The following is a 14,010-nucleotide window of genomic DNA, read 5'->3' as shown; positions in this document are numbered from 1 at the left end:
AGGAAGCAGGCTCCCTGCTGAGCAGAGAGCCCAATGTGGGGCTCGATCCCAGGACCCTGAGATCATGACCTGAGCCGAAGGCAGCGGCTTAACCCACTGAGCCACCCAGGCGCCCGGATCTGCCTCCTTTTTAAGGCTGAGTCACATTCCATTGTTTCTGTGGGTGACATCTTGTTCATCCATCCGTCTGTCAATGAACACTTCAGCTCTTGGGGTTATATACAGTGCTCTGAACCCCAGGGTGCAAATATCTCACAAAGACCTTGCTCCCACTTCCTTTGTGTGTTCCCAGACTTGGACTTGCTGGGTCACGTGGTGGTCCTGTGTGTCATTTTTGAGGACACCCCAACTGTTTTTCATGTGCTGGGGCTGCGTCGAGTCACAATCCCCCGATGGTCCTGAGGCTTCCAGCTTCTCCATCCCTCACCACACTGGTTCCCTGGTTCCGTTCGGTTTCGGGAGCAGCCATCCCGCTGGGTGTGACAGGGTATTTCAGTGGCTCTGATGGGCATTTCTGATGGCGAACATCTTTTCTGTGTTTGTTGGCACATCTTGGGAGAAATGCCTGCTTGGATCTCTGGTCGGTTTTTTTGATCAGGTTGATTTTGGTGTGGTGAGGGTAGGAGCTTGTCATGCATTCTGGTATCAGCCCCTCATAAGACTCCTGACTTGTAAGCCCCTCCCCCACCCCATGGGTCATCTTCTCACTCTGTGGATCCTGTCCTTTGATGAACAGAAGCTTTTAGTCTTAATATGATCTCGTTTGCTATTTTTATTGCCTTAATTCATATCTAAACAGGACACCATAGGTTATGCCAAAGTAATCTATCCTTAAAAATGTCAATAAAGGTATAATTACATTTTATATTCTAATCTGGGTGTGTTTCCTATTTAGCTTTCTTTTAACCTGAACACTTGTTACATTCACAGACTTGAATCCCACCAATCGATAATTATTGGGATCAGCCTGTTACATTCTCTTAAAATAGAGCCACTGATGCTGGTGTTTCCAACACTGGCGTTCACAGTTAGCTGCCTTTGTGATAAATCGATTTCATTAGTGTCTGCCCTTCCCATGAGCACTTGCTGTAGACAGGAATTGTGAAATCAGCAATAATTAACGTGTTCAGTTTTATTACCTAAAATATGAACACTCTTGTCAGTGAAAACAACATGCTTGCAATTACCTTCAGCATCACGTCTGTAGATCTCTGATATTTACGTTGTTTTGTGCTGGTGCCCCTGCCAGGCAGAGAGAGTTCCTCATTCAGTCCTATGGGTCGGGTTCACCCAAGTGTGTCTGTTGGCGCTGTGCTGACTGTGAGCCTTGGTCAGGGACCCTTGGGCCACAAGCCTTACTCAGTCCAGGGACCCCCAGACCGTAAGCCTCAGTCCAGGGACCCGTGAGCTCAGCTCCCCCACACAGGTTGGCCCCAAGCCCACCCCCGCAGCTGCCCCTGCCCACCTTTCCTCGTCCCACAGCCCCACAGAACACAGGTTCCCACCAGGCAATGGACTTCAGTGTCTGCACGCAGGGTGCCGCCCACATCCTTCATGAATCCTCTGAGAGTTCACTGCCAGGTCAGCCTCCAGTCTTAGAACACCTGTCAGCCCCACTGCTCTGCTCATCTGTCCAGCTGTCCCCCTGGAGAGCAAGGTTCCCCACGGGCTGCCAACCTCCCAGGGGCCGTGGCCGTGAGAACCCCTTTACTCCCTGCAGGGGCCATCGGAGCCACATTTTCTCCCACGAGAGCCCACCAGAACTCTAGCTGTTTCTGAACCTGAGGCATGAGGTGTTCAGAATTCAGTGACCATAACCCTTAGGGAGGTCGTCCCTGTTATGCATGTCCTTCAGAGGATGGGCACACCCGTCTGACACATGCTGGCAGCATACTTGAGGGAAAAGGAAATTAATTAAATTAAATTTAAGTTTTAGCACAATAACCAGTACCTGATTGATGGATGCCTTTCTCAAGGATACATGGCAGTAGGTACTCGGAATTCACCAGAATTAGTGAGTCATTTGCAACTTTAAATTTCTTGGAGACCTTCCAAATATAAGCAGGAAGATAAAATGCAAGGAGGCGATCATTACGGGAAGGACTTGCTGTTGCATCCAGAGACAGACATGGTGTGGCCTTCCAGGTAGGCAGGCATCCCTGGCATGATGCTGGCACCACAGGTGGACTGCAGGTCTGGGCTGCATCCACAATATTTCCTTCATTTCTCAAAGGTGGTGGGTGTTGAACTTCAGTCCTGTTTGTCTTTTGTGTGTTCGCTTGAATCATTGCCAACTTCAGTGGCTGACACTGAGGACATGCAGGATGTGCTTTTACAAGAGCCACCATGAGTCAGTAATGTTGGAAGATCACATGGCCGTGTGTTGATGAGACAGACAGAATAACGACTAGTGGTGCCAGCAGGCCTGGGTTTGAGGGGGAGGGCGGCTCCTCCAGGAGGTTCCTGTGCTCCATTCATCATCTGGGTTAGATCCGGACTGATCTGAGTACCCAGAGATCACATGGTGTTCTGTGTCCAAAGAGGCCTCCACAGGACTGTGTTGTCAGGGCAAACACCGCCCTCCACAGTGCTGAAAGACAGACGTCACACAAGGAGCAGCCAGAGCACCCAGGGACTCCACTCTGGAACTGACGGGATGGGCTGCAGAAAGATCTGGAGGAAAGGGGGTCTGGGCCACCTGGTCGGGAAGGACACAGAATGTTCTCCCTTCTCTGAGCTGGCGTGGAGCCACGTGCCCACCCAAGCTAGAAAGGGAGGCGAGTGCTACCTCCGGATCATTTCCCCAAGGAAAGCATTCAGCGGCTTGGGGAGGGCAGCACCAAGTCAGAAGAGACTTGAAACCAGGGGTAGAAAATAGGAAAAAGAAAAAAAGAAGTCATATATTTATATATGATTAGAACAGAGCCACACACTTGACTTTGGGTATATTTTGGTCATTAGAAGAAACTGTCTTCCAAAATTTTAAAGAAAGAAAAACTTATATATAAATAAAAATATGGGTAAACATGGTGAAGGGACGGAATATGACTGTAAAGATGAAAATTTTAAAAGATTCTAAAAAAGGAATTGATAAGAAGTTGGTTGAAAAAGAGAAAAGAAAAAAAAAAAAGGAGAGAATGTGCTCAGGCTGGAGACTAGAACAAAGCCATACACTAGATTTAGGGTTTATTTGTATCCATTAGAAGAAACTGTATCTGAAAATTTTAAAGAAAGAAAAACATATATGTATACATAAAGTAAGGTTAAATACAATGAAGGAATAGAATATGACAATAACAATGAAAATTTAAAATGATTTTCAAAAAGGTATTGATAAGATAAAATAGTTAAAAAGGCTAAAATAAGAAAGAGGAAATTTTTTTAATAAGAAAAAAGTAAAATTTTAAAAATTTAACTTTTATTAAAGACTAAAGAATCATGGGGAAAAAACATGAATTTTATGTGCCGCATTCCTGTAACTCTTGAGTTCCACAGTTCTCACTGAATGGTGAACTTGGTCAAGGCTGGATGTTCTTGCTGATTTTCTGGGGGAGGGGCCTCTTGCAGTGGTTCTCAAATGTCTTTGTCTGGGATGGAATTGCACCCCATTTTCCAGGGGCTGGGCTAAGTAATCTGCGCTGTTTTGGTCTCAGGAGCTTTTGTTCCCTGAGCACTTTCCGTACCGCTCTGGATGACGAGAATGAAGATGGCGGCCTCCCAATCTCTGGCCAGAGAAACCCAGAGCTCTGGGCCCTGCTCCTCAGTGCACCCTCAGAGGAAAGCAGTCAATCCTTCCCATCTCCCTCGCCTCCAGCCACGCTCTGAGCACACCCGGTCTGTGACTGAGCATTTCTGTCTCTGGCGCGCAGCTCCATTTGGAGCCTCCAAACCCAGCCGACTCCTGCTGTGCCCCCACGCCACAACTCCTGGAGGAGGAAGGAGGGTGTCTCTCTGGATCTGCCACTTGTGGGGTCCCTGATCCAAGAGCAGAGACCCAACTGTGCCCCATACCATGGTTTAAGGTTACCCTGAGCTGAGAGTCCACTGCTTGCCTCCGTCTCTGCTGCTGGCTTTCCCGCTCTGATACCTGGGAGCTCTGCTGCATTCAGACACCCTCGGTATTTCTGTGACCCTGAGGGTCCTGAGACCACACTGTCCCCGTGAGGGCTCCATCCCCTGCCTAGCCTCTGGAGCAATGTCCTTCAGTGGAGCAGACTTCTGAAAATTCTGATTTTGTGCTCCACTGCTCCACCACTTACCAGGAGCTGGTCCCTCCCCGATGGTCTATCTTCCCGTGTGTCGCCTCAGAGTCACTTCTCTGCATGTCCTACCTTCCAGAAAGTGGCCACTTTTCTGTTCCTAGAATTGCTGCTCCTCTCTTCAATCTCCTGTTGGGTTTGTAGGGGTTCAGATCGGTTTGATAACTATCTGGCTAGATTCCTGGGACCCAATGAAATTTAGGTCTCCTATTCCTCCACCATCTTGCTCCTCACGCCTGAATGGAATTACTTTTTGATTTCAATTTTAGATATTTATTTCTAGTACATAGAAATAAAACAGTATTATATATTAATATTATTACCTGAGAACTTGACGTATTGGTTTTTGAAGGTCTTTTTGGCTCATTTTTATATGTGTTCTTGGAATAGCCTACAAACAGAATTAAGGCATGTGGGAGTAAAAACAGTTTAATAGATTTGTTTTCCCTTCCCAGTTGGACGTTGTATTCATTTTCTTTCCTTACTGACTTGCTATAATGTTCAGGACTAGGTTGAAAAGCAGACACTAGGAGACATCATGCCTTGTGCCTAGTTTAGGGGCAAACAGTTCAGTCCTTCACCTTCAGCTATCATGTTAGATGGATGTAACTTGTGAGACTGAGGATGGTCTTTTCTATTCCTATTTTGTTGAGAATTTTTATTATGAATTGTTGTTGGATTTTGTAAAATGTTTTTTATCCATCTATCAAAATGATTGTGCAGTTACTATACCTTTATTGATTACTTTCATTAGAGTTTTATAGTTTTTCCCTCTATGCATAATTTATGCATAATTTGCTAAGTTTATACTTAAGCATTTCATTTTTAGGGGACCAATGTAAATAGTAATATGATTTTAATTTTAAATTCCACTTGTTCATGACTGGTATGTAGGAAATTTATTGACATTTGCATACTAATCTTGTGTCTTTTAATCTTGCTAAAATTCCTCATTATTTCCAGGAAGTTTTTGTCAATTCCTTCAGATTTCTACATCGATGTTAATGTCATCTGTAAACATAGAGTTTTGCTTCTTATTTCCCAATGCATACAACTTCTGTTTCTTTTTCTTATCTTACTGCATTAGTTAACACAATATGGAAGGCAGGGTTGAGAGGGATATCTAGCAGGAAAATCTCAAGTTTCTCACCATTAAGTATGATATTAGGTATAGTTCTTTTGAAGATATCTTTTATCAAGCTGAGGATACTTCCTTCTTTAGCTAGCTTGCTGAGAGTTTTTATCATAAATGCATGTCAAATTTTGTCAAATGCTTTGTCTGCATTTAGTAATAAGATCATGTAATTTTTCTTCCTTACACTGTTAATGTGATGGGTTACATTAATTGATCTTGGGAGTGCTTTACCTACCTGGCATACTTGGGATAAATGCACTTGGTTATAATGTATAATTATTTTTATATATTATTGGATTGATTTGCTAATGTTTTGTTGGAGATTTTTTGTTCATGAGAAGTACTAGTCCTCAGTTTTCTTTTCTCGCAAACTTTGTTTGTTTTTGGCATTATGGTAATGCTGGCCTCCTAGAGTCAGTTAGGAAGAATTTCCTCTGCTTCTATCTGCTAGAAAGTAGAGAATTTCTCTCTTAAATGTTTTGAAAAATTTACCAGTGATCCCATCTAGGCCTGGTGTTTTCTGTTTAGGAAAGTTACTAACTATTGACTCAAGTTATTTAATAGATGTAAGTCTGTTCAGATTTTCTACTTCTTGTGGTGTGAGCTTTCAAAGACTGTATTTTTCTTTCTTTTTTAATTTAATTTAAATTCAGTTGGCCAACACACAGTACATCATTAGTTTTTTATATAATGTTCAATGATACATTAGTTGCATATAACATGAAGACTGTATCTTTCAAAGAATTGGTCCATTTCATATAGGTTTTGAAATCTGTGGACGTAGTGTTGTTCATGTTATTCCTTTATTATATTTTTAATGTCCATGGAATCTGTGATAATACCTCCTCTATCATTTTGATTTTAGCAATTTGTGTCCTTTCTTTTTTCATTAGCGTAACTAGAAATGTATCACTTTTATTGATCTTTTCACTGAACCAGCTTCTGATTCTATTGATTTCCTCTACTGATTTCCTGTTGTTTTTTAATATTTTTAGTGGTTGACATAGAATTTACAATATACTTTTACAACTAATCCAAATTCACTTTCAAATAACACTACACCACTTCGTGAATATTTTCTAATGTTAATATTTTCTAATAACAAAATATCCCTAATTCTTCCCTCCTGTCTTTATTATTGCTGTCATTCATTGCCCTTATACATAAGCATATGTATGTATGTGTATATATGATATATACATATACATAATTGAATACATTGTTGATATTAATTTGAACAAACTTACCTTCTAGATTAAGAAAAAGTTAAAGTTTTTATTTTACCTTCACTTATTCCTTCTCTGATGCTCTTCCTTTCTTCATGACCTATAGTATCTCTTTAGGAACTTCTTTTAACATTTTCTATGAGGCAGATCTGAAGCTGGGGGTGTGTCCTGAGCTCACCCAGCCAGGGAGCATCAGTCATCAGTCCAGCATTGGAGGTAAACTGCATCAGACTCTGAGTTTCTCAAGTTTCTCTTTCTCTAACAACTTTCTCTATTTGTTGAGCCATTGTTTGACAAGCCATAAATTCTTTAAACATGCTTTACCTTATATATAACCTAGTTATAAGAGTTGCATTAAAATCTTTGTCAACAAAATCCTGCTTTTGGATCCACATGGACACAGATTTCTTTAAGCAGCTTTTCCTCCTTATGAGCCGCACTTTCTCATTCTTGCATGTCTTTAACTTTCTCAGATAATGTATTGCAGCAACTTGGGGTTCTTGTAGTTATCCACCTGTACTAAGTCTGAAATGTGTTTCTTATGATAAGAAGCACTGATGCTGCTGTATAATTTGTGTTATGTATGGTTTTTGTTTCTTAATTTTTTGTTTCTATTTGTAAACCAGAGCTAGTGGTCAGCTGGTGCCTGGCAGAGTTCTGCTCATGCATCCCCAGCTGTGAGGGCTTCCAGCTTTGCGGACTGAGGTGTGTGCATGCAGTTGGGGTGGTCTTCACATCTTCCAGGACTTGGGTTTCTACTGGCTCGCATGATCTCCATGCACAGCCTAGTTTCCCAGCCGGCCCCCTTCAGACTTCTTGTGTTTGAGCATGGCCTTTCCAATGGACGGGAGACACGGGAGCTCATCAAGGATGGGTGTTGTCCCATTTCCCTCACTTTCTGTTAATGCTGGACAGTTTGTTGCTGGTCAGTTACTTCAACCAGACTACATCCTCAGGCATGCTGCCTGCTGGCTTTGCCATTTGCCGCTTACACGGCCACAGCCAGGCCTGGGTACTTGCACTCCAAGCTAAGGGAGCCCCCTTGGCTGCAGAGCTGCTAGTCTGCTAGTCTTCAGGGTTGACTCCCCCACCCCCTACCCCCACCCCTTGTGGCACCATGGATGAACTAGGATGGGAGTAGGACCAACCCATGCAGGGACAACATAGAATTCCATTATTCTCACACTTTGATTCTGCTGTGCTGTAGGTTCTTATAAGTAAATTCTTCTCAATTTCTTGTCTGGCTTTTGGTGGTTTCCAGAGCATTTGGGTGGCTGTTCATGACTGTTCTGTCTGGTCTGATTCTCCATGTTAGCGTTGGTCCTGCCAAGCCCCTCGCTATGCCCTATTGGGAAAAAAGTGGTGTTTTAATCTTGTTCCTACTTTCTAAATAACAAGAACAGCAGAAAAGGAAAGAAGAGCAATATTCAGGATGCATGTTCTGAGGACACACCTGGCACTTTTGAGGCTCTGCCTTGAGGTGAACTCACTCTATGGGGTAAAAGGCTGCTTCCACCCACCAACTGCTGTAACCAACACCCCCTCGGCCTCCTACAGTCCCGGAAGCACAAGTCTAAGAGCAGGTGCTGGCAGGTTTGGGTCTGGTGAGGGCCCCTGCCTGGTTCTTCCCCACATGGGGAAGTCAGATCAGCCTCTGGGTCTCCTATAGGAGACACCATCACAGTAGGGTTAGGGTTTCAACACAAGAATTTGGGGAGACCAACATTTAGTCAACAGCAAGGTGAGGTTATCTCCCTTGTATGGAAGACAGAAGGGAGGTTATCTCCCTTGTATGGCTGAGTGTCACTCTTGTGACTCTACTACTTTTTCTTCCCATTCAGATTGCTACTCAGTAGGTCTTAAATAAATGCTTAATCATTTATTCTGTTCCTGTTGAGTTTAAACACTATTTAAAATTAGACAGTGTGACATTGCCATGGTCGGATACTTTATATGGTGGACCCAAGCTGACTGGAACCAAGTACTAGATTATGTGTATTTTTTAATCAAATTAAATTTTTTCTACAGCATTATTAATTAAACTTGCATGCAAAGTAATTTGCATAGCATTCCACAAATCATCTCTGTATCTGTATCTGTGTATGAATAATGCTAGAAAAGACCTCATCATTATTCAGCTCAGAGCGCTCACATTCTTCATATAAAGTCAGATGGTTTGGGAGTTTGGGGCCACTTTTCAGTTAATTGCCAAAGATCAAATTTATTAGTGATGAAAGTGGCACAGAACCTCAAGTCATTTGATGTCCAAAAAATTGATAACAGGGGATACACCCCTAACCCTATTCATGTGAGTAAGTGTGTGGTGTTCCCCGGCAGAGAACCAGGCCACAACGTCCTCTTGAATTTGTTCCAAGCTATGCAAGCGTGAGTCTCTGTATCATCACTGTTGTTTACACAGGAGACTTTGTGCCCCTGAAGTAAGTGCTGAACGCGGGATCTGCGTGGAGCAGCTAATCAGAGTGCTCGCCCCGTCTGGACCCTAGTTTCAGGCTCAGATAGAAGTGGGGTGAGTGTGTCCCCAGTGAGCCTTTCAGGGAGGGTGTTGGGATGCATTCAGGGCCCCAATCACATGTTGATGAATCTTAGAGAACTGTGACTGTTTTAAGGCAAAAGGGACCACATCTGGCTCATTCCCTGAGACTGAGAGTTTCAGGCTTCAGTCTGCGATCTGGCCTTGTGCCAGGGTCACTGCCCAGCGTGCTTCCCGGGTGGAAGCTGGGAACAGCCAAGACACGCATACATCTGACTGGGCAGGCAGCAGGGTGAGGCCCTGAAGGACAGCGGCTCTAGCATCCTGTTGATCACTCCTCTAGATCGTCACAGAACATGATCATTTAGTAAACAAGGCACTTCTCAACATTGAGTTTAAAAATGGTCGTGAAGCTTTTATTTTTTTAATTTAATTGTGAACATATAATGTATTATTGGTTTCAGAGGTAGAATTCAGAGATTCATCCATTGCAGACAACCTCAGTGCTCATTCCATCCCATGCCCTCCTAAATGCATTCCCCAGGTACCCCGTCCCCCCAGCCCCTCCCCTCCAACAACCCTCAGCTTGTTTCCTAGGATTAAGAGTCTCTTCTGGTTTATCTCCCTCTCTGCTTTTATTTTGTTTTATTTTTCCCTCCCTTCCTCTATGATCCTGTTTTGTTTCTTAAATACCACATATGGGTAAGATCATATGATAACTGTCTTTCTCTGACTGAGTTATTTCACTCGGCACAATACCCTAGTTCCATGACTCAGAGCAACTCCCACGGCCACGTGTCTGCTAGGAGCTGAGCGCTGGAAATCCTGCATCTGTCTACACGATGTGTGGTTCCAAATCCCAGTGCTGAACACTGTGCCCGGCCGTTCTGCCTCACCCATGATTTGCATCACTGAATGGGGGTCTGACTTCTGAAGGCTTGCTGAAGGCAATGTGTTTTCAAAGAAGAAACCTATTCCTGTAATTACAGTAACCTAACTTTCCGGTTTGAGGGAATAAAGCAAGAACAGGTCTCTCTCTCTCCTTGCATTCATAGTTGTTATATTCATGAGGGTTAGGTCCGTTTTGGAAGATTCAAAGCCTAGTTTGGATATATGGTAGACTAGATAGACTACATGTTGCTTTTATGAAGCATTAATTTAGCCCAAGAGCTAAAACCTTCATACTAATGAGTTCTGAACACTGTATCACCTGCTTTCTCCAAACACATTCCGTTCACCTTCTTTATTGGTAAGAGCCACAGTTCTTCCTGACCGTTCAGGAAACAGCTATAGTTCCATATAACTTACAAAGTGCAATTCCTTAAAATTCAAATAAGCAGCGCTTTCATTATCACAAAGTATCTGAATATATTTTTAAAAGCATGCAAGTACACTTAATATTTATTTTGTTATGACATATCAGGAGATTTATAAAATAGCCTACTCGATGGCCGCTTCTCATGAAATATTAAAGCAGGTGAGGCGGCATCCAGGACCCAGGTCCCCAAAGGACCCTGGCTCCTCAGCCAACAGCTCATGCTGAGCAGGGAGGAGGGCCGGTTGCTGCTCCCGGGGTTGGTGAAGGTTGTCTCTCTTGTGCAAATTTGCACAGTTCAAGCAAAGGGTGACAATTTTAATGGGTTACATAGGAGCTGTTAATCCATCCTCCTCTTAAAAGAAGAGAAAGAGGGGGCAAAAAAAGACACCCTTCTAAACAGAACATTTCTTAACCCAGTGTGATTTTCGATTCAGGCAAAGATCACAGATGGGCTTAGACCATCATATGAGACTGTTGTCTGAAAAGGACATTCCCATGAGCCCCAAGAATCAGCCACATGAGCCCCAAGAATCAGACCAGCTTATGAACAGAGTGCCCAAAGAAAAGTCACTCTCCTCACCAAGTGATCAAAATTAATGTCATTAGGGGAGGACAACTGAGACCTTGGAGGGTCACAGTACAAGGAGGCAGTGTCTCCATTTCGTATTCTCACCCAGAACATGTGGGCTGATGCTCGTCCCAGGTGGCAGCTGGACAAACCCAGCCCGGACCGTGCCCTGCAAGCCCCTTGACCATGCTCGTCCATGATGGGCAAGCCAAGAACCAACACCAGCAAGTGGAAGCTGTCCTGTGTCATTGGAGGAAATATAAAAACGGGCAAACCCACATAGAACTGTGGAATTTGTGTCAGCAGTGGTTTTCCAGTTGTTTTGGGCAGGTTTGTGTTCTAGGAGACATACTGAAATTTAGCATAAAGAGTTAGGATGCTTACGACTGCTTTTCAAATGGTTTGACAACAGTTACGTGTGTTCGTGCATGCAGGCACCCCCATGTGCACACACATGTGAGTGTGCGCATGTGTGCACATGTGGGAAAGAGAGAGTAGTTGTGGGATGGCTGTAGGATAGGGTCCGGACCTTCAGGAGGAGCCTCTGGCTCAGGTTCCAGATGGAGGGAGGTGGGCCGCTCAGCCTTCCCCGCTGCCAGTGTAGGGCATGTGAGGCTTGCCGGGAGGTGCGGGCCATCGGGGGATACTCAGGGTGGAGCCTCTGGGGCCAGCACGGGAGCCTCTGACCCTGAGGAGGCCCGGGGAGTGCAGGGACTCTCCACCCAAGGCACAGATGCTGTTCCCAGGATAAGGCTCCAGCAAGTGCATCGGAGGCTTGGCAACTGTGGTTCTCTTTCTAAAATGAAAGTTTAAATTTCCACAGAGAAAAGAAAAACTAGACATTTGACTGTTTTTATTTTTTATTTATTTTTTTTAAAGATTTTATTTACTATTTGACAGACAGAGATCACAAGTAGGCAGAGATGCAGGCAGAGAGAGAGAGAGAAAGCAGGCTCCCTGCCGAGCAGAGAGCCTGATGCAGGACTCGATCCCAGTACCCTGGGATCATGACCTGAGCCAAAGGCAGAGGCTCTAACCCGCTGAGCCACCCAGGCACCCAACATTTGACTGTTTTTAAATAGTGGGATGTGGAGCATTCTTGGAAGGCTGAGTGGGAGGTCTGTGTGCAGGGTCCAAACGTGCAGGAGATTGAGTCTCCCGAATGGCCCCATTCAAGTCTGGACTCTCATTAGGATGAACGTGGTGACCATAATGTGCATTCTCGTTAGGACAACCATGGTGACCATGTCTGGACTCTCGTTAGATGACTGTGGTGACCACAAGGCTGGACTCTTGTTATATGGGCGCAGTGACCACAAGAGTAACACTCTAACTTGAAATTTTAATGTTAAATTAATGTTATTTCAATGGATCTTTTATATGATAATTATATAATTGAATTACATTTTGCATTTTTAAACAAAACCTGAGCAGGAAGTTGAAGGCTCCCCTTAGAATGATTCTAGTGGTTGGTAAAAACCATAAAACTGATAATACCAGTTGAGGCGGTCCCATAAAACGTATTTTCCTGCTTTTTGATGACCACGAGCAGAATTTAAATCTTCAGTTTCTTCACTAAGAGATTTTTCTTATTTAGCTAAAAGTGAATTATTTAGACTGTAATTGATATGGCTACTTGTAAAATGGAAAGTCAGTTGTGACATTTTGCCTTGGTTCACACACGCCCATAGTGATGAGTCACTGAACAGTGTCTTGACCATGAGCACCCACCCTGGACACACACGTGTGTACACAATGCTCACACGTGTGACACAGATATGTGTGCGCACACATGTGCTGAGGTCGGCTGTAGAGTCTGCACTTCACAGGTTTGCCCTCGGCCTCTGTTCTCAGCCGCCCCCCAGCCAAGACCAGTGCTGTGTGCACGGGGCAAGTGCCACCCGGGCCAGGGCATGTGTGTCCTCCTCCGGGACCACAAGCCCTCACCCCTGTTGGACAGCCGGCAGAAGGTTCTGGATCCCCAGCCTCCTGCTGCGGTGTCTGTCTGGGGGTGGAAGGAAGGGTAGTTACTGCAGGAGCAAGGGACCCCACATGTGCTCTGAGCCCGCGCTCTCTTGCAGAGCTTCCCAGGGAACACCAACGCGGACAGCGTGGTGCGCCACCGGCTGCGGCCGCCCGTGGAGGCCAGGCACCTGCGCTTCCTGCCCTCCGCCTGGAACCCCGACAGCCGCATTGGGATGCGCGTGGAGGTGTACGGATGCCGGTTCCGTAAGTGCGGGCGCAGAACTAGGGCGCAGAACCCCGTCCGTCTGGGGATGTGGGGTCCTTGGCACAAATTCAGAGACTCTTCCAAGAGAAAAGCCTCCAGGCTTTTCTCAAATTCCTCAACAAGGACAATGGATTCTCTTTGGTATTGTTGTGTAACTTGAAGATGAAACTGTCAGGTTTTTTTGTTTGTTTGTTTTTAAAGATTTTATTTATTTATTATTGCATGAGGCAGAGAGTGTGCCTGTTCAAGCGGTGGCGGGGGGGTGGGGGACAGAGGGAGAAGCAGACTCCCCACTGAGCAGGGAACCCCATGTGGGACTCGATCCTGGGACCCTGAGATCATGACCTGAGCCAAAGGCAGATGCTTAACCGACTGAGGCACCTAGGTGCTTGTCAGGTTGTTCTTATAGGATCTTCTTATTGAGTGTCTGCCTCTCTCTCCCTTCCCTGTCTCTGCCTCCCTGTCTCTGCTTCTCTGTCTCTGTCTCTCCCTCATCCCTCTGTCTCTATCCCTCTGTCCCTCTGTCTCTCTCTCTCTGTCTCTCATCCTCTGTCCTTCTGTCTCTCTGTCTCTGTCTCTCTCTCTGTCCCTCTGTCACGGTTTCTATCTCTCTGTCCCTCTAGGTCTGTCTCTCATCTCTCTATCTCTCTGTCTCTCTCTGTCTCTGTCCCTCTGTCTCTCTGTCTCTGTGTCCCTCTGTCTCTATGTCTCTAAGTCTCTGTCTCTATGTCTCTATGTCTCTCTGTATCTGTCCTTCTCTCTCTCTGTCTCTCTGTCTCTGTC

The 14,010-nt window shown here is 44.9% G+C and overlaps 1 protein-coding gene across 1 annotated transcript in view; it reads left to right on the top strand.

Moving 5' to 3' along the window:
- LOC125095101 (contactin-associated protein-like 4) overlaps positions 1-14,010 on the top strand; it is a 133,870-nt gene that overhangs the window by 53,026 nt on the left and 66,834 nt on the right. Inside the window, exon 4 of the mRNA XM_047721057.1 lies at positions 13,079-13,226. Coding sequence (XP_047577013.1) covers positions 13,079-13,226 — 148 coding nt within the window. The remainder of the gene's footprint in view (positions 1-13,078; positions 13,227-14,010) is intronic.

The sequence above is a fragment of the Lutra lutra genome, chromosome 3 (assembly GCF_902655055.1).
Source record: "Lutra lutra chromosome 3, mLutLut1.2, whole genome shotgun sequence".
Taxonomy (NCBI): Eukaryota; Metazoa; Chordata; class Mammalia; order Carnivora; family Mustelidae; genus Lutra; species Lutra lutra.
The sequence above is the reverse complement of the archived record's forward strand: the minus strand, read 5'-3'. Positions and strand labels throughout refer to the sequence as shown.